The following is a 23,687-nucleotide window of genomic DNA, read 5'->3' as shown; positions in this document are numbered from 1 at the left end:
CACACAGACTTGGAGTTCGTGTTCGTATCAATCGAGTATGAAGATATAGAAGTCACTGGCGGCTGTTAAATGACATTGTTCTTTAGACATTCCGGGTTGAAAGCATAAAGTTTGGGGGTGGATTTGTTTGTCTAGCGTTGATGCTCTCAGCAACTCCATTACAGATTCCAGAGATGAGACCCGCGCATGTTTACAGTACAGTCCCGCGAAAGTAGTCTGCGTACTCCCTCCACCAGGAGTTCGTCCTCTTCCTATTTAGGACTAGTGACTCCATAATTCTGCCGGCAAAAGCCACCACCGCCAGGTCTTTGTACCAACCATCTGCCTCAATAAGCAATTAAAAAGGCGGTGCTGCAGAAAGTGGCGCCCGGAACCAAACAACTTGGTGGGGGGAGTACGCAGACTACTTTCCTCCCACTGTAACTTACCAGCCACAACCAGTGGCGGTGCGCAGAGCAGCCGACCGTACGTATTCCGTACCGTCACATGTCTTCGTCCTTGGCAGTCGCAACATTGAACTGCTTTCAAGTCACTCTGATCCTCCATATCTTACCAGCATCACCTATTCGCTCTTTCAAGGTAGGCTTCCAAACCATATACACTATTGAGATTTACACTTGTTGACCGTATTCAATCGATTTAGCCATGGTAATGCTTGACTGAATTCACACCCCGCATGGCTGGTAAAAGAACTCGAGCCGCCTTCGAGGCCGATCTACAGGCGCAGCAGTCACCCTACGCTCTTTACGGAACTCCCCTTCCACCCTTGGATGCCGGCGTCCGTGATGATGGCTCCTACGCGCCCATCTGGAAGCAAGAAGTGACCGATGACCGGGGAAGAAAACGCCTGCATGGCGCCTTCACCGGTGGATTCAGTGCCGGGTGAGCTCACGATTCATGGATCGCTGTGGACAGCACACTAAAGGTCGACCCTCTTCAGGTACTTCAATACTGTCGGATCGAAGGAGGGATGGACCCCTGCAACCTTCGTCTCATCACGCCAGAACCGTGCCAAGGACAACCGGAAACAACAGATTGAAGATTTTATGGATGAGGAGGATATCCGGGAAGCAGAGGAAGCAAAGACGGTTTCCACAAATAATGACTTTGCAGGGTTTGGCACGACAGATGCCGAATTGGCGCGCCGCGGGGGGTTGATGGACCTTCTCAAAACCACCGGGGAAACCATGGGTGTGAAACTTTTGAAGAAGATGGGGTGGAGGGAGGGTCAAGGTGTTGGTCCCAAAGTGCGACGACGCGCCAACCTAGGTGACGGCACCACGCAGGGTGGTGAGGATGCCAATAAGACGTTTTTGTTTGCCCCGGAGAATCCGCCAATGGTGGCCTTCATCCACAAAACCGATCACAAGGGACTTGGCTTCCAAGGGGAGACCCGCCTTGACGCTCGCGCGTTGACACGCGGTGACTCGGACGGCGAGGAAGATGACTCCTTCTTTGGCAAACGACTCATAGCTCCAGGAAAGCCTAAACCGCCCAAAGCCAAGGAAACTCGTCGCGGAGGCTTTGGCGTTGGAGTACTCAACGATACTGGGTCAGATGACGAAGACCCATATTCGATGGGGCCTCAAATTTCTTACAATCGTGTCATTGGGGGAGATAAAAAGAAGAAGAAAAAGGCAAAGTCCATCGAAGACGCAAAACTAGTCACGGGATCCTCGAATCCTCTGATAAGCAATAAACCGATCTATATTCCCAAGAAGGTTCTCGCGGCCAAAAGCTCAAGTGGCTTCAGGAAATGCCACGATGGCCGTTTACCGCTGGAAGGATTTTTGCTTGTCGATGGCATCTCCAACATGACTATCTCCACCCAAGAAAAGAAGTATGCGGCTCCTGAAATACCGGCAGGCTGGAAATCCAATGAAACACCGACTCAGAAACAAGACGTATCGAATTATGTTTCTACAGCAGAGGCAGCCAAGGCCTCAGCTCTGGACCCAGCCGCTCGAGCTGCGCTTTTGGGCGAGGCGCAGTTACCAGGGAAATCTATATTCGACTGGCTGACCCCGGAAGGTCGAGAGCGAATTGCGAAGTTGACCGGGAAGACAGACTTACCGCCAGCCTTGGGTGAGAAGGCGCCAAAGGGCTACGAGCTCTCCGAGGTGCAGAAGCGAAAAGACTTGTGGGACTTAGTGCCGAAACTAGATAAGCAGGTGGCTGTTCAGGCGTTGACCCGAGCGGCAAGTGGCTGGATGCCATATTCGGAAGACCTGGGGAAAAGAAAACGCTATCGAACCTTCCTCGAGGTGCGAGCTGGGCTTCGAGATACGATGCCTGATCGAGTCCCAGGGTCTACTACGGATGAATGGGCCCTGGAGCTGGATGAGTTCGCCCGAGCTGCAGAGGTCTTCAAACCCATGTCTGGGTTAATGGCATCGCGTTTTACTTCGGCTTCATCAGGCCCGAGAGAGTCGTCCGATAAACTCGATGCATCATCGGCTGATCCGCTCCTCAGCAAGCCTGCCGCAAAACCTGAAGACCCTGCAGTAGAGGCTGCCCGGATTGGCATGTTCGGCCCGATGACTCGAAGCACCATATCACTCTATCCCACGCGCCTGCTGTGTAAGCGATTTAACGTCAAGCCTCCGGATCACGTTCAGATAGATCCTGGAGAAGCAAGCGGGCGCACGGATGCCCCGCCATCTGGCGGGCGCTTCCATTCCGCTGGGTACCAGAATGTTCCAGGACCTAAAGAATTGGTGTCGCGCGAAGTCATGAATCAGCTTATGATTGACGCCGGCCGAGGTGGATCTCTTACGTCTGGTGCAGAAGATGCATCGTCGGCGCAAGCAGCATCGGTGGTCCTTCGCGAGCCTGTGGTCATTGAGCCGGAACGCAACGAAGCTTTGGAGGCGGAGCGACCAGGAGAGGCGGTATTCAAGGCTATCTTCGGTAGTGATGACGAGGATGAAGACGACGAACTAAGCTGAGCTGGTATTGAGTAATTAGCCTATTGTATGTGTAGTATACCACCATTGACTATAGAAGCTTAATTGTGACCTCCACCCTTTGGAGTGGATGATACGACCTGCCAGATTCCTGACCGCTAGTGTTCCAGTAGATTGTTGTATAGCATGAGCTGGTGACTGATAATTCAGTCTGTGTTTCGCGTGCCGGAAGATTTCCGCAAACCTCATTCTTGGCTGCGCCACCATCTCATCTCGTCTGCGGTCAAGCCTAACGGTCTGGCTGGAAAGTCTGTCACACAGCAGGGAACAGTAGCAAAGCACCACTGGTGTAAATCAATAACACTGGAAGGGGAATTGACGAATGAACCTGAATGATAGGTGATTTGATCCGAGAAGGTGTATTTGAGGGATTCTCTTATTCCCCCCCCCCCCTCACGGTCAACCCGGCGTTCGCTCCATTCCTTCCTTCCCCCTCTTCGGTCTCTGAACCTCGTAAGTTCTCCTCCTCTCTTTGTTTCTTCTCCTCTTCTCAACCGTTCACTTACATCTTCCTTGCCTCGCCCAGTCTTTCCTCCCTAAGCCTCCAAGTCACGTTCCCATAGGGGTCTGCTCTGCTACTGCTACTGCTCTTATTGCTTATTGCTAGCAAAACAGAGAGGAGTGTGTCTTCTCACTGTGTTGAGTTGCTCCCCCCGCGGTGTCGTCATGCGGGTGAGCTGCAACCCGCCGCTCCGTTGCCACCACTAAACATTAGTAGTAGCCCTTTGATCCAGCCAATTCTCACCACTATTCGGGTCATACGACTGGCTTCCCAATTAGATGGCTTGAACAAATCATTTTTTCTGTCGCTGAACACCGGCGCATTAGCCCCAACAAGCTTGTCTTTCTCCTCTGGTACCTCGCCCGCAACCTCAGTCCCCTCTCCTCTCTCTTCCTTCGCCGCTTATCTTCGTCGGATTAATACCCCTTCGCTGTCCTGCAATTAGTCTGGACGTCGCTGGCCCTAATCAACTATAGTGCTTCCTTTCGGCTGATGGAGCTTGTTCTTTCAAGATGGTATGTCTTTTCTCCCCTTCTGGAATGTTCTTTCGTGTGTCATGCCTGAATTGTACATGCTTCTGCCAGGAGCTTCACATACTCACCATACCACACCGCTCCCTCGCTTCTACAGTACAATAGTCTCGGCGAGTCTAACTTTAATATCATGTCATCGACCAGGGCTGCTGCTTTTCCTCATCGCGCGACAGCGATAATTCGGCCTATGCAGCGCGGGTAGCCACGGAAGAGCGGCGTCGCGAATCGTCTCCTCATCGAGCGATTACAACCAGCAATGCGCTGTCTGGCACCAACGCTTCTACTAGCACACGCGGCGCCCGGACTATCCGGAATGATCACTTTTCCCTCAGCCAGCATTACAACGCCCCCATCCGTCGTCATGTCTGGTATAGCAAGCGACGATTGTGGAGTCGGGCGCAGCTCGATCAGGAGCGCACGGCATTCTTCGAGACCAGAGTCACGGGTCGTCCAGAAATTTGGGCTGCTCTGTCTGCAGCAGTATCTCTAATGCGGGCTGGTGATATGTCGACAGCGCAGACCATTATCGATGCAGCTGGCATCACAGTCCCAACCGGCGATCTCTGCCAGGGTTGCTACGACGAACAAGGCGCTCTTTACCGATTACCACAGTGCATTGTGAGCGACCCAGAGAACATGGCTCGATCGGTGCATGACCAGGAGGACGAATTCGACACCGACGATGGCAGGTTGTCCTCGGACGAAGCTTCAGGGGATGACCTGATCGCAACCGACGTCGACCTGGAACGCCGCCGTGATGAGAAGGGGAAGACCAGCGAGCGGGATTTGATCCGAGTGCGAGCACGACTGAGTGACCGCGGAGGCCCGGACATTGACTTGTCGGTGGGAAAGACCGAGAATGTTGGCTTTATTGCACGCAAATTGCAGCAGGAGGCGGTGGTACGTCATCACGCATTATACTTCAATCATATGCAACTGCATCGAACGTATCGCTAACCTTACATGAAGATCCCTCGCAGTTACCGCGTAAGAATTGCCTACCTGGGCAGGATTCTGAAAGAGCACGAGCCCCTGATCGACCAGGGTTGGAACCCAGGCCATGTCGTCAACGCATTAGTGGTCCCACGACATGTCCTTTCATGACAGCTCACAAACGGTTGAGAACGTGCCTGGTTTATTTGACATCTTCAATGCTTATGCACAATCTACCGGCTTCTGCAGCTCTCTCTCGACAGATCAGAATGCCACATTGATGGCTGATTCGAGATGACTCCGTGGGTCAGACTCTACCTTTCGGACCCTTTGACTTCAACCCTTACAGCGTCTTAACCGCATTTATTTGTGGGTGCCAGCTTCAACCATTGCCCTACTTTACACAACGATTTTACATTGCAACTAATGACAGCCTTGCATATTACCCTCATCTCCTCTCATCACATTTGTTTTAATGCTTTAGTCTAATTTTCCCTGCTCTTTGCATAATACCCCACCTACGTTGGCTGATTTTTCCCGCCTCTCCACTGTTTTGATTCCCCCTATCGATGCCAATGATTTCGTCGAATCCAGTTCTTTGTGCTCGATTTACCCCATGTCGAATACTACTCCTACTCATTTCCTGGTCTTTTACGTCCTTGCGCGCTCCTTCGATGGATTTTGCGTGGTGTGCACAATGACTTGTTGACTTAAATGTTTGGAACGAGCCCCAGTCTAGTCAAACTTTCTATTTGACGATATACCCGTCTCCTACGGGTAATGTATGTTGACACTTTTGAGCTTGTTACGATCATGTATCATGCGTGATGAATTATGGGTCATGAGATTCTACCCGCTACGTACGATTCAACGGCTATATTGGTTTCGTTTCTTTTCCCCCAAGCTTCTGAAATTTCTTCTGGCACATGCATTGAGGTTTGTTGATAACTATTTAGCCAGCCAGCTATCTTAGCAGATGAATTGATTACCAGCAGTGTGTCGCTCGCAGAGAACTCCTTTCCTATTCGAATGCGCTTATCCTGCGACGCATAGTAAATATATCATCGCGACAAACCTTTGGGACCCCCTCGCCCCCACCCAGGCTTAGTCTCAGTTCAAGCTCCTTCGTAACCACGGTACCATCCAGAATCACAGGCTATGACTGATATACAGCAGCAATCAAAAGAAACACAGAAAAGACGGGTTTTCCCTCTCTGTATCTATCGCAAGTGCACTAGATTAAAAAAACCAAAGAAGAATGCATCATCCGTGAATCGAACACGGGCCTCATCGATGGCAACGATGAATTCTACCACTAGACCAATGATGCTGAAGCGGATGACCGGTACGCCATCTGATTCGCTGTTGGAAGTTAGTCTTTACTTTTGGTTGAGACACATGATGCCAAGGCAGCTGGGGATAAGGTTGAGAGACGCAAGTTGAAGTATCTTGCGCGAAGGTGAAACAACAACGATCTTCTATACACGGAACGAAAACTGAAGAGCTGCTAGGCTTTGTTGAGTCTAGACGAGCTGTGGTAGTAAACCTTTGGGTACGATTCGAGGGGTTCTGAGTTACGTTTTCTTCGGAAGGGCCCACCTTGATGGAGATCTGGTGTGCTTGAACGGAGGGTTTGTTTTCTTTCTTTTTACTTGATGAGGGGGTATCGGAGTGTGTTTCCGGACAGCGAGGGGATTGTGGTTCGTGGTACACTTTTTAGATTGTTTTTATCCTGGGTGGATGGTGTTTGGTTGATGGAGAGCCGGATTAGCATATAGTTGATCATGTTGTACCGTGCTCTGCGGTTTGCGTGATGATGTCGAATGTTTTGTGGAGCTTGTGGATGTGGATGACACGTTTCGGGGAAGTGATTGACATGATCCCTAGATCTATTACGGGGTGAGTTAGAACGTCTTAGCGACAGGAGTGCGATAGTTCCAGGGCTACTTTTCGTCACCATGTTTTTGGGGCCGATTGACCATGCGGACTGCTTATGAAGAAATGGGATCCATGCTATCTGAAAATGTAGTGGTAGGAAACAAGCTAGTGGTAGGAAACAAGCTAGTGGTAGGAAACAAGCCATAAATCAAAGCAAACATTAACCATACACCCCACCAACACATCATTCCGGACACGAAAGCAAGCAATCTACAACAATCTCCCGTTCTCGGCCTCTCTGCCCTTGGGCGTGCGTCCAGACCGGCGCTTGAATACCCGGCAGACCACCCTTGCGCCATCCACGACTCCCCGCACCAGGCTGGTGGGATTGTAGTGCTTGACCCGGAAGATGTAGTACAAGGCCACGGTACCGAGGACGTTGAAACCGATGTAAGCCCAGCCGATACCGTAGTTGCGCCAGCGTTCGCTGTAGTCTTTTTAACTGATTAGTCAACAACATTATAGACGAGAGGAGGTAATCAGTACGTACAAATGTTGCTCGACGCGAGGTATTGATCAGCGTTTCTCAACTGGCAGTACTCGCATCCCTGTATCGCTCTGGGGTTGTACAATTGCCCCGGGGCAACCTGCAGGTACTGAGCCATGTAGTCTCCGCAGGTCTGGCCGGATGGAGGGTTGAACACGCTCATCTCCTCGCTGGAACAACGAATGGTTCTCCCGTGTAACCCCGTCGCCGTAATTCCCGCGATCAGGTACGTTAGGGGAGAGACCCGGTACATGAAGATCCAGAATCCTGGGAGAGCGGAGGGAGCCTGCATGACACCGTTGAAGGTAAGCGCCATGATGAACAGTAGCGTTGCGATCGAACCTCCTGTCTCGGCGTCGGGTAGGGCACAGATGATCAGGGACGCAAAAGTCGAAGTGAACACGTAGAACTGGGTGATAAGAAGCAGCATAAGTCCCTGGCGGGCGGATGCCTGGTTCGCTCCATAGACTGGGTAGTAGTAGGACGCCCATGCGATTATACCCGCAATCACCTGGTAAGGTATCTCGACAAGAACGTTGGCAATCAAAAAGGCCGCCCATGAATAGGCCTTCGATGGTCGTTCTCGAACCTCATACAAAGATCGCTGGACCACAAATTTGGGCATTATTCTATTTTCGTTAGTGGCGATGCCCACGGAAATCTACATGTAACTTACTGTTGCACCAGTGTCGAGAATATCGAGGTCATCATGAAGGCGCTAAACAAGACATCCTGGAACCCTTGTTGAGTGCTGTTCGGTTTGAAGAATGTAAAACCAATGAAAAGAGATGCAGCTGTAGCTAGAGCGAGCTTGGCCCAAACGTAAGCAGGCTCGCGCCAGTATTGCTGGAACACTCGATGCGTGACATGCCAAACCTGGTTAGTAAAGGGCATAGCAAATTCGCTCTTCTGGGCTGTGTTATCTTGAGACTCGGGAGCTGATAATCTCTCCTGACAGATCCTGTCAATCTCCTTCTGGATGTTCTTGGCCTCCTGGCTATCATTCCAAACCGCCGCCCAATCCTGAGTCGCCTTTCCCGATGCTCCGGCTCCAATAATCTCAAGCATATACTCAGCGGGCTATGTCATGTTAGTACACTGTAAGATTGGCGGACAAGCTACTCACATTCTCGGATGAGCCGCACGGTCTAGCACCGTTGACTTCGAAGTAGTCCAACAGGGTGCGGGATTGATCTCCGATATCACCGAAGTATACCGTTCGCCCTCCCTTAGCCAGGAACAAAAGACGGTCAAACTCCTGAAATAAGAGCGCGCTTGGCTGATGGATAGTCGAGAGGACTGCTTGGCCGTGATCTGCGAGCTTCCTTAAAAAGGAACAGATAGCCCATGAGCTTTGGGAGTCCAGCCCACTTGTCGGCTCGTCAAGAAAGATGAGAAGAGCAGGCTTTGCGGCAAGTTCAACGCCGATAGTCAATAACTTCCTTTGCTCTACATTCAATCCTTCGCCTGGCGTACCCACGATAGCGCTGGCAAAGTCTTGCATTTTAAGCATTTCAATAACTTCCTCAACATACTTGTACTTCTCTTTCTTTGACACCGATTTGGGCTGGCGTAAGAGGGCACTGAATCGCAATGCCTCTCGCACAGTCGTTGTAGGCAGGTGCAGATCCTGCTGTTGCACATAGCCTGTCTTTCTGGGAAAACTGTTGTCAAGAGCTTTACCGTCTACCAATGTCTCGCCGGTGACAACTCCTATTGAGACACGTTTTGCTAGCACATCAAGTAGAGTAGTCTTGCCGGCGCCTGAGACTCCCATCAAGGCCGTGAGAGTTCCTGGCTTGACCCAACCCGAAACATGGTCGAGAAGGCGCCGCTCGCCTCCCTTGACGGGTATGTCATAGCAGACATTCCGCCATGTGAATATGCTATGCTGCTCGGGAATGGCAGATGCATCTTTCTCATTCTCAGTAGGCCTCTGAGCTAAGGCGGCATCTGTGGTGCCTTCTTCGGCTTGTGACCTTTTGTCCAGGTTGCGCATATGTGGGGGCACGTGGCCTCGACGGAATACGAGAAATTCGGCCTTTGACGAAGTAGCAGAGTTGAGCTCAGTTGCCACCAGGTACAGGGCGGTAAAGAAGATCCAGAAGCCGATCAAAATACCCAGGTTTCTCCATTCATGTGCGTAAGTATACCTGTACTGGGTTTCGATATAGGCATCTCCAGACACAGTCCGCTCTCCTGCGACAGCGCCCCGGACAGAACAAATGAACGAGTCCCCACTTAAGTTGGGGTAAGCTGGCACAAATGCTGAGCACGTGAATCGTCTACCGTGGAACTCGTTGGCTATGAGAGCCTCAAATGTGTAGTATACCGGGTTTATCCATCGGATCCAGCTAAACCACGGAATGTCTGACATTTGCGGCGTAGGGATCACGAATCCAGTATAAATAACAATGGCCAAGACCATGACACCGGCCATAGCCATGGCCTGGGCCAGAGTTTTAGTTGCTGCTGCAAGGGTGCGGAAGATGCCAGACATCGCGAGTGTGCTCAGAAACGTGAAGAGGAAGAAAATGAAGAATTGCGATGCCGCATATCGCTGTGGCTCGTTAGTAAAATCTTACCTTATGCAAGATTAGCAAGGCGGTTCACTCACGAGGCCAGCCAGGAAATAAAAAATGATATTGAATACGACAGCGGAGACGAATTTGACAGGGATATCCGAAACAATACCACCGAATGCTTCAGCGAATGGATGGACAAAGGCATAAGAGGCTTGCTTCTCAATAATAGGACGTTGATCGTAAAGTGAGTTGATCTCCGTGATGCTGATCAGGGCATTCATACTAAGCAGAATTAGTAAAGTGGTCGATGACGAATGAAGGATTGCGCTCTGGCCCAGGCAAACTTACAGAACTGCAAAGAAAAGAGCAGCCCCCTTGCTCTGGAAGCCTTGAGTAGCATTTGGTGTCCTGGACGCGTCAGTGAATACGGAAGCTAGAAGGGCTGATGGACGCACCCATAATACATCGAGCCGATGATCAAGGACATTGCGATTCGACCAATGACATTTGTCAAGGTCGAGGGCTTATCATTCCAGATTCTATAACAGTTAGTAGACAGATAGTCCCAGGGAAAACGAGAACACACCTCTGGTAAGCTCTGATTGTGCAGAGCTTGACCTGCATTGGTATCGAGATAACATAAGGGCTCTTCGACCGCACATGTTTTGCCTGTCTGACATGCTTCATCTCATGGAACATCTGCTCCGACTGTCCCCCCAGCGGATATTCTTTTATATGCTGAGAAATATCCTCCTGTAGCTTGGCATACTGAGGGCTTTTCTTCCAATAGGCTTCAAACTCATCTGGAGTCCGAGGGACCTTGCTTTCCATCCCTTCTCGCGCTTTGCGCTCCTGAGGATTGGTCACTGATGTCAAGAAATCACCGGTTGTTTGGCGTGGAGGACAGTCCCAGCCCATATTGAGAAAGTAATCTCTAGCTTCGCTGCAAGGTCCGAAGTAGATTTCCCGGCCTTCATATAGAACAATGGCTTTGTCAAAGACATCGTAGATCGCTTGAGATGCCTGGTAGATGGCAACTGCATGACAGGTACCAACCAGGTCAGAACTGACTCGCAGCGCCTTCACAAATTCAAGCGCACTCGCCGAGTCCAATCCTCGAGTGCTGTTGTCCCAGGCGCCGACAGGGGCTCCCGAGACTATGGGAAGTCAATACATGCGGATACACTGGGTAAGCATAGTTCACTTACGTGCCATTTCAGCAATGCTAAGAGCATGTCAGTATAACACGGAAAAGAAAGGCCCGTGGAGGGGAACCTACCTGACACGTTTTCTTTCTCCACCCGAGACTCCTCTGATGTAGTCATCGCCAACTAGACTTTGTGTTAGCAATCCACGAGGCTTAAGGGCCCTTTGATGAGAAGGCATACCCTTCGTGTTGTACGTGTGCGTCAGACCAAATATAGTCATCGCCACTTGAGTAACATACTTGGCGTATCGCTGACGAGTGATATCGCGCAACCGTACTTCAGGAGCTCTTGCAGCAGCAGCAAATTCCAGTGTTTGCCCGACTGTGAGGTGAGGGAAGTGCTTGTCCACCTCTTGATTGTAAAGAACCTCGCCCTTAAACTCCTTGTGCATTTTTTCCATCGAAATGCCGTTGTATTGAATCTCGGAGCTCTTACGAAGCTTTAATCCGTGTAGTTCTCCGCACAACGACTTCAGAAATGTCGAACATCCACTCCCGGGACGGCCCAAGACTATCAGCAGCTCACCACTTTTCAACAGCCCGTCGAAGTCACGTAAGATGTGTTTCTCGGGTGAGTGACGTAGAAAGCCCAGGTATTCCTGTGGCCTGAATGGGGCCATCAGCAAGGAGGGTACGCTGCTCTGATACTGCAGAGCTGATCCGGAGCCAGAGACATTCAGATTCTGGAAGACTATACCAGTAGAGGGAGGACGGGGAATGCCCTCTTTGTCCAACAGCCTGAGCACCTTCCGAACCCATTTGTTGTGGTCGAACTGACCACTCGTTGGATCTAGAACAGGGTCTCCCATTTCCAAGTTCTCAACAGTATCCTTGCGTTCAATGCTCGCCCCGCCAACGCCTGAGTCGGTAGTTTGACGTCGGGAAAAGGTGGACTGATAGTTGGAGGCTATGCGAGTCAACTCGGCTTTGCGGTCGGGGTCCATTTGCTCGAAGAATGTGCTATTCTCACGCTCCAGCTTGGGCGATCTGAGGGGAGTAATCTCGTCATCCTGACCGTTTCCCGCAGAAGAGGTGGGAGAGATGTCACTGGTCTCTTTGTTGCTAGCCATGGCCTGAGGTGCTTAGCGTATAATCAGAGACCGGTGGGTCAACGCTGATGATGAGAGAGAGGAGGTAGAACGATGAAGGCGCGCATAGAAGGGAATATTGTCAGTGAGGAAAGAGGTCAGAGGGTGGGATGGTATATGAACTGCTTCGCTCGCCGAGAGAAGTGCCCCACCAGAGCAACAGGGATTGTCCATGAATAGCAGGGGTACTTATTTTGCGCCAGTACATGGTAGGGTAAAATCTCCTTCCATCCCCTGCCGGTAAACCTCTTCGCTTCGAGTGCTCCTAGTGGTGATGTCATGATAAACCATGTGTAACAATGGGCCAATTGTCGTAACGAGGAGCGAATTAGGTAGCATCCACAGAGCACCTGGCACTTAGAATCTCTTTTTGAAGGTAATCATCGGAAATCAGCTCCTGAGCCGAGCCGCTCTGTGTCCTATGTTTGGAGGGAAACTGCGTCAGAAAGATCCGGATGCGGAAGATATGTCTAAGCTTGCAGATACTTATTCATGGACCCTGTCGTTGCTACCCAACCATATCATCCGCTATGCTCCCCAGACGGCTTTAAGCAGAGCTTAAAGTCCTTGTACCTATTATGATTCACAGGGGACACAAGTATAATACTCCTTGTTCCTGAGCTCAAATGAGCGGTCTCGTGTATGCTTGGCAATTTCAGGCTTTGAGTCTAGGACCGTGGCGACAAAATGATACAATCTGTTGTATTTAAAGAACTGGAGCCTTGTAGAATACACATTTGGAAAGCATTATGGGCCATAGTAGCTTGACGAAAGGTTATCATTGATACTCATACGATATCTTTTAAGCTGTGAAGTATGTGCCAGGTGTACTGTGTAGATCCCCCGGCCTCGGAACGGAGTGGAGTGTTAAGTAAGCGGATGTTCCGCAAAGCATCCGATTATGTAACCATGCACATAAAGAATCCATAACAAATGATGCATGCACCCATGCAGCAACGCAATCATGCACACATATTTACATCTTTAGGTCGCTACCCACTTCCTGCTTGCTGTCACTGGAGAATCACAGGGCTATCATAGGTCCTACATCGAAAAGTGCCTCAAGCCATTTTTCGCAAAACGCCATTCGCCCAGCAAGACCTAATGAAGCCAATAGCCTGACAGCACAATCCATGGGACCAACAAAGAACTTGACCCTTAGGGAAAGTAAACTGGAAGACGCGCACTAATCTTCATCTCACCATTGACTTGGGAGAGGAATACTGATAGCAAGTGAAACTGTACTCAATATGTGCCAGAGCAACACGCACCTCCACCTCCACCTCCGCATATCAAAGACAGGCGGGCAACTGAATCCGTCCGTCTCTTGGCAATGACGCAGCGCCTGCAATTGATCCGCAAGCTTGGGTGCCTTGACCTTTTTCCCGCTTCCCCGCCGCCATGAGGCTGCGTGTGCCGGTAACCGAGATGGAGACAAAATCCTCAACCTGAACTGTTCCTACGTAGCAACAATCTGGCTCAACAAGAGTAGATTTTACTCTTGAATGTTGCTACTTCTCCAGGGGAAGAAGCTTGAATCGCGTGTCCTACCGCACGCTCGCTCGCTCCTCCACTTATCGACCGGCCTAGATCGTCATTTGCAAACGATTGGTGCCAACACCTGAACAGCACGCTTGCAAGCACCAGCCACAACAGATCCGGTATAATAGGCGATCGACCATCATCTCTTACTGCCGCTCTGGAGGCATGATTCGGCTTCCCAAGTTATTTTATCAATTTCTTGTGCTCGGTAGACTTTGATCCTCACTGGTATCAGCAGGTATAGCCTATAGCCAAGGCAGGACGAGTCTCCACTCTGGCTATTCTGACTTCATCGCTCCCTGAAACTTCGAACTCTGCTTCCAGGAAAGATACCATCTTCTCTTCTGATTGATTCTGTGGAATTTCAATTGTCCCTAGACAACTAATGCAAAGGTTGGGATCTCAGCAATGGCAAGCGAACTTTTATCTCCCCGACACACGCGCAATCGCGGGGAGGAAGGATATCGCACACCGACGATCGAAGACACACAGAATGATCTCGGGGCGTTTCCATTCCCATCTAGAGGGGGCCAAGTGCGCGAGGCGCATACTTCGGCTCTTGAGGCGCTGAACCAACCTTCGTATCAACGGGCTGAAGCGCACGGCAACAAAGAGAAACGCCGGCGACGGGAAGTGGACTGGGCTACGGCGAAAATCGGATGGAAAGGCCGGCTTCGTCACTTCACATGGGCCTATTTCACATTGACCATGGCCACGGGAGGGATTGCGAACGTTCTGTACTTTAGTAAGTCAAAAATTCTCACGCTGGACATTCGCTTCATCAATTAATCTCGTCCTAGTTCCCTATAGATTTCGCGGCCTGGAGACGATTGGCATCATATTCTTCCTTCTCAACTTGGTTTTCTACGTTATAATCTGGTGTCTGCTGCTTACGCGCTTTTACTTATACCCTTACACGTTCAAAGCATCATTCTTGCATCCGACGGAGTCTCTGTTTGTTCCTGCATCGTTGGTTTCCTTTGGCACGATCCTGATCAACATCTCGCAATATGGACCCGACCATACCGGTCCGTGGCTCACGTACGCGGTGGGAATTCTCTTCTGGATTGACGCCGCCCTAGCCGTCATCTCTTCTGCAGCCATATATCTAATCCTGTAAATGCACCCCAGGCGTCCTTTCCTTGGGCTGCAAAGTTAATGTTCTCTCGCGCAGGTGGTCAACGCAGACGTTCACGATCGCTCAGATGACACCAATCTGGATCTTCCCCGCATATCCTATGCTAATCATCGGCCCCCACGCGGGAGTCCTAAGCTCGACCCTCGAACCCTCTCGCGCTCTCCGCATTATCATTGGGGGCACCACCATTCAAGGCGTGGGGTTCCTTGTCTCACTGATGGTCTACTCCGCCTTCATCTATCGGCTCATGTCCCAAAAGCTTCCTCGGGAGAACGTCCGCCCCGGAATGTTTGTATCCGTGGGTCCCAGTGGCTTCACCGTGTCGGGCATCGTCAACATGGCGTCTCACGCGAAGCGAAGCTTCCCCAGCGATTTTATGGGCAACGGGCCTCTAGCAGCGGACATTGTGAAGGTGGTCGCGGATTTCTCGTGTTTATGGCTCTGGGGGTAAGTGCATACCATACCTTATCCCTGTCTTTTGCAGCAGCCAACGTTTCCCTTTTCTAGGCTAGCGCTTTTCTTCTTCTTCATCGCGAGCTTCGCGCACTGGTCGGCGATCGGGCCGGGAAAGATGGTCTTCTCGATGGCGTGGTTCTCGTTCGTTTTCCCGAACACAGCATTGATCACGGCGACCTTTGCGATCGGGAAGGCTTTCTCCTGCAAGGCGATCAACATCATCGGATGCGTGATGGTGCCGCCTCTGATTTTGATGTGGCTGTTTGTGTGCTACATGATGGTTCGGGCGATCGTGACGCGGCAGATCCTCTGGCCGCAGAAGGGCGAGGATAAGGATGAAGGTGGATTCGAGATCCGTCAGATCAAGCCCGAGTCAGGGCAGAGTACACCTTCCGAAGAGGTCTGACTGCTTAGGCTATCTCCGGTTCGATATAAATATACCTGTGAGATATGAGTATATACTAGACACTTAGAAGTTATGAGCTATGATACTTACATGGTGGGCTACACCACTCAGTGCAGTGCAGTGCAGTGCAGTCCATTCCTCAAACTAAAAAGCCCCACACGTGCCCCACAGCCCCAGCGCCTTTCCCGCCCACCAATCAACAGCCCCTCACGATCAAACACTGCAAACACCGACACAATCTCCGAAAGAAAAAAAAGTGTATGGCTTCAAAGTCCGCGCCGTATCGCGACCAACACTCCAATCCTTGTCCACGCAGCCCACCAACTTTTCCAGTCATCCTACAATAAGATCGTCACCAGTGGCCTACTCCCAGCAGACTCTCCCCTCAAATCCACCCACACCCCCACTGCAATCGCGCATCCTCCCCCCGGAAACCTCCCACCATGACGGACGTCGGCAAAACTCCTTTCATAAAGGAGCTCGCATCCAGCGGTACGCACTCACGCCTCCAATCCCTACACCCTCCAACAAAACCAATACTAATGAGTATTCCGGTAGACAAAAAACTCCGCGACAAAGCCACGAACTCCCTCACGCTGTTCCTGCGCGCCAAAACCGACCTCTCCAACCTCGACCTCCTCAAACTCTGGAAGGGACTTTTCTTCTGTGCGCACAGCCTTGCCCCTGCCCCCCTGCCCCCCTGACCCCATCACCCTACACCCCACCCCAACTCTCTGAGCCCCAAATGAAATGAAAGTACTGACAAACGAAAGGCTTCTACCACTCCGACCGCCCGCTCACGCAACAAGCCCTGGCGCGGACGCTCTCCTACAACCTCGTGCCGACGCTGCCGCGCCCCACGCTCCACAAGTTCCTGCGCGCCTTCTGGCTGACCATCGGGCGGGACTTCCACTCGATCGACCGCCTCCGGCTGGACAAGTACCTGTTCCTGATCCGGTGTTACGTCGGGGTGGCGTTTGAGGTGTTTCTGAAGGGGAATGGCACCAGCACCCAATCCTCCGGGAACGATGCCACTGCGGACGGGAAGAAGCGCAAGCGGGAGGAGGAAAGCACCAACAGCAGCAGCAACAAAAAGGGGGGTAAGAAGCGGAAGGGCAAGGGCCAACAGCAGCAGCAGCAGCAACCACAAGAAGAAGAGGAACAGCAACGAGACGGGGAGGTTGATTTGGCAGCGCTGGAGTCCTACCTCGCCATCTTGGAGGAGGGGCCGCTCTGCCCCCTCAATTTCGACCCGGATCAGCCCCCGGCCAACGAGGCGGAGGATTTCATCCCCATGCCGCATGGGCCGGATGGGTTGCGGTACCATGTGATGGATATCTGGGTTGATGAGTTGGAGAAGGTGCTGGAGTTTGAGGAGGTTACGACGGCGGGGGAGGAGGGGACGACGATCAGAAAACCAAAGGGTCTGCAGGTGCCGCCGGAGTTGTTGTTGCGGCCGCTCGAGAGGTTGAGGAAGGAGAGTCCGTACAAGCCGGTGCGGGTGCGGGCGGCGGAGGTGTTGGAGGATGATCGGTTGGTTGAATGGGGGTGGAAGGAGCGGAAGGTCGAAAGTGATAGTGATGATGAGGAAGAGGATGATGAAGAGGAGGATGAGGATGCGGAATGGGGTGGGTTTGGGGATGATTAGATGAGAGAACGAACACATACAACAACAAAAGTTTCATTGCGAAAAGGGTTGACTCGGAGTTTGGTTCATGTACTGTACTTGTATATGCTATTTTTCTTTCTGGGAAGTCATCCTTGTTTGATGCTCCGATCCGGCAGATGCGGAGGTTGAACATTGAATAATTTATAACAATATCTATACAGATTCTATCAGCTACCCGTTCTTCTCTCTTTCTCTAGGTAGTGTACACTATGTATGTATCTTGTCAGGACAGGTTGATCCAACCCGAAACAGAAAGCAAGCCAGTGCTTTCCTCAAAAGTCCAGGGTATCATCGGAGTGCAAAAACTGGAAAACGAAACTGAAGCAAAAAAGGTATTCCAGCGACCGGTTCGGCCCCCTAAGGCCTGGGTCCCTCTGCCTCGTACAAGTGTCCGGACTTCGACAGCACAGTACCGAGACCCTTGTGAATCTCCCCCTGGAAGGCCTCAAAAGGAATGCTCTCCCCATCCACACTGATGTATCCCTCCTTCTCCCGAGGGACAAGTCGGTATGCTAACGCCTTTCGGATATTGACTTCGGGCATATCGAAGAAACCTCCCTCGGGGATTTCTGTCATCATTTTGAGAGATCTCAGCCGACTGACGGTTCCATCGATGGTGACAATGTCCATAAGCCCGTCATTGGGCACCGATGCAGGGAAGAAGTTAGTATCTTTCGACATAATGGCCATGTTGCCCGCATAAAAGTTGCCTAGAGTCTCAGCCGGAATCACCTCCCAATCCTTGGGCAACTCATCCTGTACAGTCCCGTAGACAAGCTCAGGCAAGCCACCTGACTGGTCTGCAGTGGGCTCAGCAGGGCGTCCAGCGGGCTGGCTTTGCGCATAGGTGTTGTAATGGTTCTTGATCGCCTGCTTATCGTCCATGACCACCTTGATCGCGAGGTCGCATGGATAGACTGTCATGTGCATGAGCCGCTTGAGAAACCCATATGTGAAACGATGAGCCCCCATCCAACGGATATCGTCGGTCCCCAGATCAGACTCAGCGATAATTCCGAAGGACTGAGACAGAAACGACAGCGTGCGGGTGTTCCCCTGCGTGATGGACACCAGATCCAGCGGTGTCCGCAAGCCCTTCACGATCGCCAAAGCTGCCACCGAGATACTGCCGGTTCCGCACAGATTCCACGTCATGGCGTTGCCCGATCCACCAGGGAGCAGGGCCACGGCTACCTTGGCGAGCGCTTCCCGTGCATTGGGCTTCTGCGCCAATCCGTTGAAGACCTCATACGGCAACCCATCGCCGGAGCAGCATACAATCGCATCGTACGCGTTGATGTCGAGTTGTTGCACAATCTCCGTTGCGTGACCGCGGTGCGTGGTTTCCTGCACGTCAATTTGACAGCGTGCCGAAGCAAGGATGGGCGCTGCATACGTCGAATACAGCTTGGCAGCGTGACCCTGGCCACCGAAAGGATTGATCAGGACTTTGAGTCTCTTATTACGCTGGGCGGAGCCGTAGGCGGCATCGAGTAACTTCTTCATCCAGGTTTCGGCGGCGCTCTTCTCCTCCTCGCGGATCGAGTATTGAAGGGCGGCCACGGAGACTTCGTCTTTGTGCTTCGGCTCCGCATAGGTGATCGTCAAACCGGCCGGCGATAGATCGGCGTCCAAGACATTGTACAAAGAAATAGTGTGGGAAATTCTGGTAGCTAGAACCGTGGGAAATCTGTCAGGCCAGGGTTGCTGGGCTTCTACTACAGTCGTGGGTTTTGTGAGTTGGAGTTACCTGCATCCTTCCGAATCCGCACTGTACAGCATCCGCGCTCGGATTTGCGGCCGGAGCGTTCGTCTGCGCGCACCCGAGGTTGTGGTTAGTTATCGAGAACGATGGAATCAAAATATTTCAAACCAGCCATTGAGCATCTAGACCTACCGACAACAAGCAAAGAATCGCTTCCCAGTGTTAGGGTGATCGAGTCGCCTACTGCCAGGGTGGCATCGTGCTGTAGGAGCTGATCCGAGACATCCGCGGTGTTGAAGGAGGGCCGCGAATTGCTATCGGCGGTCGTGGTAGCCATGATAAAGCCCGGCAGGAAAGCCGAGAGAGGGCGACACAGACGGAGGAGATTCGGAAGAACTGGCAATGAACAAAAGGCAAAGTAAGGATATAGGAACAAACAATACCTAAAAACAGGATAAGAATAATCTAAGAATAAGAGCAGAGCGGGCAATAGATAAGTAGTAGTAGTCTTAGGTGAGGAGGAAAGCGACATGAAGGGGTTTAAGGTGGAAAATAGGAAAGAGAAAGAGAGAAGTAACCAAACCAAACCAAACCAAAGCGGAACGGAGATTATGCCCGGTCTTTATCGAGCAAGGCTCAGGAACGAACGGTCCCTCGAACGGTCCCTCCACCGGACCCTCTCTCCACTTGGTCGGTTTCGCCTCTGCGTCTCTCTCTTTCGCTCCCTCTCTCGCTCCCTCTTCTATTTGAGTACGAACACGTACCATTCGATTTCTAGACGATCCCCAGATCCGATTCCAGAATCTCCCCAATTTTGTGGAATGGATATCTCCTGTCATTTGCGGAACCAAACCAGCGCCTCTTTGGAAACACTCCACTGCTGCACCATCGGACCAATTGGTTTCAGCTCGCCATCCCGCATACTTTTGGCCCAGAACTGGAACGAACAGCCTACAGTACGACAACAATGAACCGATCCTGGGTTGGTTGGAATTCTAAGAAATCTTTCATTGAGTAATAAAGTCTTTTCTCATCCGGTACAAAACAGGAAGAGGCATAATAATCAACAAAAATTCGTCCATTAGAAGAACACAGAAGAGTGAATAGGTGCATAAGTTCAGATAAATCGGTGGGTCCAGCAACAACAGGGTAATGGCTATTCAAATACGATTCAAAGGCAACACTTGATTCATGCCGCAGATGCCTTGAGGCCCTTCAGCGACCCCAGGCTCAAAGCCAGCCCCTGAGAACGACTTCTTATCCGCACAAAACCGGTGATCGGTCCATCATCACCCTCCTTCTCAATGCTCAGGTTCGCCAGGGCGTCCTCGCCTGTAGTACATCCACGGTCAGCAACAGGGTCACAAATCGTATGGGTGGAGAGGGTCGACACTTACCAAATACGCTCCGGGCATATAGGTTGGCGCTCAGGAACCGACAGTCGCCCTTAAGGGAGGCCTCGGGAGTCAAGCAAGCCATGTTGGTGCTCTCCATGAGCTGCTTGAGGAACTCTCGAAGGCTCTTGGCCTTGGAGTTAATGTTTACCTTGTTCTCCCACTCGAACTCTGTCCACATAGTACGGAACTGAGTCTCAGTGCAGTGCGCGGGTTGGATGTAGTCCATGATGTCTGCATGGATGTCGTTCAAGATCACCACGTGGGTTTCCGTTGAGCTAGCTCCGTCGTAGACAATGTTGCCGAAAATCACACCAGTATCCGTTGACGATACCTTGACTGTAGCCTGCACGTTCAAGAAGTCGCGGGGTCCGAGGTTGTGTGTAGTGGGTCGCTCGACAACCTTGAGGTCGCCCAGAGTTGCAAATTCGACGCTAAGGTTCTGCAGGGTCTCGAGGGTCTGGTTAACCAACAGCACATCCAGAACAATGTCGAACTGATGAACTGTAACGTAAGCCTCAGCGTAGACGGCATCCGAGAAGCCGGTCAGCTGGACGACCCGGCTCAACTTCGAGGAGACAGTCTCCACGGTCGAGTCACCGCCAGTGGCCTTGGCGAGATCCAGTTCGATTTCCTCCGCGCCTTCAAGAGCTGCCTTTTTCGTAAACTGCCGGATCGGAATAGCGTCATCTACTTGCACAGCAGTCTTGGCCTTCTCAACAGCCTCCTTGGCGGCTCTCTTCTTATCCTCAACCTGGACCATGGCGCGGAACGCTTTCCGGGTGTCTTCCAAGAAGGTGGTCTCCAGCTCCTTCTTCTCAGAGAACTCGGCAAGTGAGCGCACACAGCACATGATGCGATCTACTGAGTCTTCATCAATAGGTGCCTTGACGAAGTGAGACTGACCCACGCGGATAATGGAGATCATGATGAGCATGGCTTCTGCCCGCAGAGCATTAGTACGGGCGGCGTCCTGGGAGACCTCCGAGTGACGCATAACCAACTTGGTGAGAGTGGAAGAAAGGACAGTGGCCAGATAGTAGTCACCGTCTAGGATTAATTGACGAAGAGGAGGCTTCTGTGCGGCCTTGACAGCTTCAAGGCGGGCAGCAGCAGCCGACTGGCTAGTGAGAGCACTCTCCGTGGCATACGTGCCGTCAGCCAGCACCTTGCGGGATCCGGTCGGAGCAGCCGGCTTGCTGTGACCATTGGGCTGATCCTTGAAAGTGGTGTCTTCCGGTACCTCGTCAAGGAGACGTTGTTCCGAGGCGAGAATGGGAATTTCTCCGAGACTTGCTCTGATACGCTTCCACGCCTCGCGAATATCGCGTTCCTCCAGAGAGTATTCACCAACAACCCATAGAACGCCCCGGTAGACCTTGCCCGCACGAACTTCGCTCAAGGTCGAGACCAACCGGTCAACGATGGAGTGTCTGAGGGCGGGGAACTTCTCTACAACCTCCTTCACGAAAGAGATTACGTCGACGGCCGAGTTGTTGTTGAAGTCGGCGATGAAGTCCATCAGAAGGTCGACAACGCTTGCAGCGATCTCCGAGAAACGAATGGCGCAGTTGTGTATCGACTGGATCAGCAGCTGGCGGTATTCACTGTTCTGCACATGCTGTTAGCTTCGGATTTGTCAAAACAGGACGATAAGCTTACCTTCTCATATTGTTCATCAACAGTCTTCGCGAGCTCCTTCTTTAGCAGCATAACGATCTCCTCAACATTCTTGCTTGACACCATCTCCAGAGCGATGCCGAGTGCCTTACGGCGAACGTCGATGTCGGGACTGGAGAGGACACGGAGGATTTCCATGGTGAGGTCATCCAGAACACCCTCGTTGCGAATGCGCAGCTGATCAACACGGTCAAGAACAATGAGCTTGACGTTGTTGTCGGCCTCCTTGATGCAGAGTTCAATCAGCTTGCCTGCCGCAGCCTTCACGGCGACCGGGTTGCTGGTGAGTGCCGTCAGAGAGGTCGCAGCTTCATAGATGACAGTGCTGGTCGAGGCATCTAGAAGGTCAAAGATCAAACGCAGATATCTCGCCTATAAGCAGCCGTTAGTAGCCTGCGCAACCATTGATGTTCTGCGACCAACCTTGTTCTGAGAGTTCTGCACAGCATCTTTACGAATGAACTCAAGCTCCGCCAATTGTAGCAACTCATCAGTATTGGGAATGCTGTCGAAAGTGGACGAGAGGTACTCCAATGCCTTCTGATGGCTGATCGACATAAGGGCCGCGAACGCATTGCGCTTGCAGGTGCCGTCGGTCTCGGTCTCGAGGAAAGTCTGAATGAGTTCTGGCGCGTCCGGGATCAGGGATTCGGAGTGCTGGAAGATCGAGGCGACAGCCCAAACAGCGTTCTTTCTCACGTATGCGTGGCGGTGCTCCAAGCAGGAGCGTGCGGATGAGAGGAGGGGTTCGATGAGCTCCGGCTCGCGGAGTTTGCACAAGAAACGAAGTGTATTGCCTCGGATGTACTCGTTGGGATGCTGGAGATCATTGCGAATGCCGTTGCTGTAGAACAAAGCAACCATTAGAGACAAGAATTGGAAGTCTAGACCACGGCGAGAGAAGTATGCATTTCCTTACCAGACCAAGATCATCTCTTGCTTGAGTTTGCCATTGGCGTCGAGCTTCGGGCAGATTTCGTAGTAAAAGTAAAGCAGTTTCTTGAGGGACTTGCTCCGGGAGGGCATGACGAAGCGAATGATGTGCATGAGCAGCTGTGGCATGGGATCTCCATTGAGCATGATCGTGATGATCCGCCTCATAGTGTCCATCTTCGTCTCATCGGTACCCTTCTCCAACTGCAGCTTCAGCTCCTGCAACGAGGGCTGATCTGCAGTGTTGTCCAAATGGACCAGACTGTATGCATTTTCCAAGAAGGAGGCCATCGTGATTGTGTGGGTGAAAGCGAAAGGCCGTAACAGGAGAAAGTCAGGAGGGAGGAGGAGAGCTTAGGCGTGGTCAGTACAGGTGGTTGTTTGGGTTTGGTGGTTCAGGGGATGGCAGCGCTGCGCACCAGGTCAACTCTCCCCAATTGGTATTGCGGGGCTGACAGAAAGAAATGAATTAGTATAGCTGGGCTCCCCTCGCCTGCCTAGCGTTCATCAGTGCAAGATGTTGACAGTCGGAGGGGGTGCGGACATTCGAGGCTCAACCTGGCCATTTGCGCGGCGGAGCAAGCT

General features: G+C 51.8%; 7 protein-coding genes and 1 non-coding gene across 8 annotated transcripts; 4 read left to right on the top strand and 4 right to left on the bottom strand.

Moving 5' to 3' along the window:
* Positions 1-444: 444 nt before the first annotated feature.
* Positions 445-3,369, top strand: BO95DRAFT_59516 (putative G-patch domain protein). Its single transcript, XM_025592079.1, has 4 exons — positions 445-579; positions 644-882; positions 941-2,952; positions 3,054-3,369. The coding sequence occupies exons 2-3, from the start codon at positions 677-679 to the stop codon at positions 2,946-2,948; spliced, it is 2,214 nt and encodes a 737-aa protein (XP_025444734.1). The 5' UTR covers positions 445-579; positions 644-676; the 3' UTR covers positions 2,949-2,952; positions 3,054-3,369.
* Positions 3,370-3,980: 611 nt separating this feature from the next.
* On the top strand, positions 3,981-5,412 carry BO95DRAFT_490968 (uncharacterized protein; the record flags this gene model as incomplete). The annotated part of the gene is made up of 3 exons (XM_025590629.1): positions 3,981-3,983; positions 4,146-4,901; positions 4,971-5,412. The coding sequence occupies 3 exons, from the start codon at positions 3,981-3,983 to the stop codon at positions 5,103-5,105; spliced, it is 894 nt and encodes a 297-aa protein (XP_025444733.1). The 3' UTR covers positions 5,106-5,412.
* Positions 5,413-6,193: 781 nt separating this feature from the next.
* Positions 6,194-6,264, bottom strand: BO95DRAFT_t82. The gene has a single exon. It is a non-coding gene; the product is annotated as a tRNA-Gly (tRNA).
* An 818-nt stretch (positions 6,265-7,082) lies between these two features.
* BO95DRAFT_357396 (uncharacterized protein) lies at positions 7,083-12,035 on the bottom strand (the record flags this gene model as incomplete). The annotated part of the gene is made up of 11 exons (XM_025582351.1): positions 7,083-7,306; positions 7,363-7,988; positions 8,036-8,439; positions 8,486-9,919; positions 9,977-10,166; positions 10,233-10,292; positions 10,340-10,423; positions 10,471-11,041; positions 11,093-11,109; positions 11,164-11,215; positions 11,273-12,035. The coding sequence occupies 11 exons, from the start codon at positions 12,033-12,035 to the stop codon at positions 7,083-7,085; spliced, it is 4,425 nt and encodes a 1,474-aa protein (XP_025444732.1).
* Positions 12,036-14,129: 2,094 nt separating this feature from the next.
* BO95DRAFT_461293 (putative C4-dicarboxylate transporter/malic acid transport protein) lies at positions 14,130-15,721 on the top strand (the record flags this gene model as incomplete). The annotated part of the gene is made up of 4 exons (XM_025588809.1): positions 14,130-14,466; positions 14,522-14,837; positions 14,896-15,306; positions 15,367-15,721. 4 exons carry the CDS (start codon positions 14,130-14,132, stop codon positions 15,719-15,721), a joined length of 1,419 nt encoding a protein of 472 aa, XP_025444731.1.
* A 295-nt stretch (positions 15,722-16,016) lies between these two features.
* On the top strand, positions 16,017-17,369 carry BO95DRAFT_512475 (ribosomal RNA processing 1 family protein; the record flags this gene model as incomplete). The annotated part of the gene is made up of 3 exons (XM_025591520.1): positions 16,017-16,213; positions 16,280-16,387; positions 16,495-17,369. The coding sequence occupies exons 1-3, from the start codon at positions 16,165-16,167 to the stop codon at positions 17,367-17,369; spliced, it is 1,032 nt and encodes a 343-aa protein (XP_025444730.1). The 5' UTR covers positions 16,017-16,164.
* A 112-nt stretch (positions 17,370-17,481) lies between these two features.
* On the bottom strand, positions 17,482-19,657 carry BO95DRAFT_440529 (putative sphingosine kinase (SphK)). Its single transcript, XM_025585986.1, has 3 exons — positions 19,288-19,657; positions 19,141-19,203; positions 17,482-19,063 (listed from the first exon to the last, which is right to left on the bottom strand). Exons 1-3 carry the CDS (start codon positions 19,430-19,432, stop codon positions 17,748-17,750), a joined length of 1,524 nt encoding a protein of 507 aa, XP_025444729.1. The 5' UTR covers positions 19,433-19,657; the 3' UTR covers positions 17,482-17,747.
* A 459-nt stretch (positions 19,658-20,116) lies between these two features.
* Positions 20,117-23,629, bottom strand: BO95DRAFT_440528 (coatomer subunit beta). The gene is made up of 5 exons (XM_025585985.1): positions 23,089-23,629; positions 22,593-23,013; positions 22,152-22,541; positions 20,493-22,101; positions 20,117-20,427 (listed from the first exon to the last, which is right to left on the bottom strand). The coding sequence occupies exons 1-5, from the start codon at positions 23,391-23,393 to the stop codon at positions 20,285-20,287; spliced, it is 2,868 nt and encodes a 955-aa protein (XP_025444728.1). The 5' UTR covers positions 23,394-23,629; the 3' UTR covers positions 20,117-20,284.
* Between the last annotated feature and the right edge of the window lie 58 nt (positions 23,630-23,687).

Source organism: Aspergillus brunneoviolaceus (assembly GCF_003184695.1).
Source record: "Aspergillus brunneoviolaceus CBS 621.78 unplaced genomic scaffold BO95scaffold_16, whole genome shotgun sequence".
In the NCBI taxonomy this organism is placed as follows: domain Eukaryota; kingdom Fungi; phylum Ascomycota; class Eurotiomycetes; order Eurotiales; family Aspergillaceae; genus Aspergillus; species Aspergillus brunneoviolaceus.
This window is presented reverse-complemented; position numbering and strand designations above follow the sequence as displayed.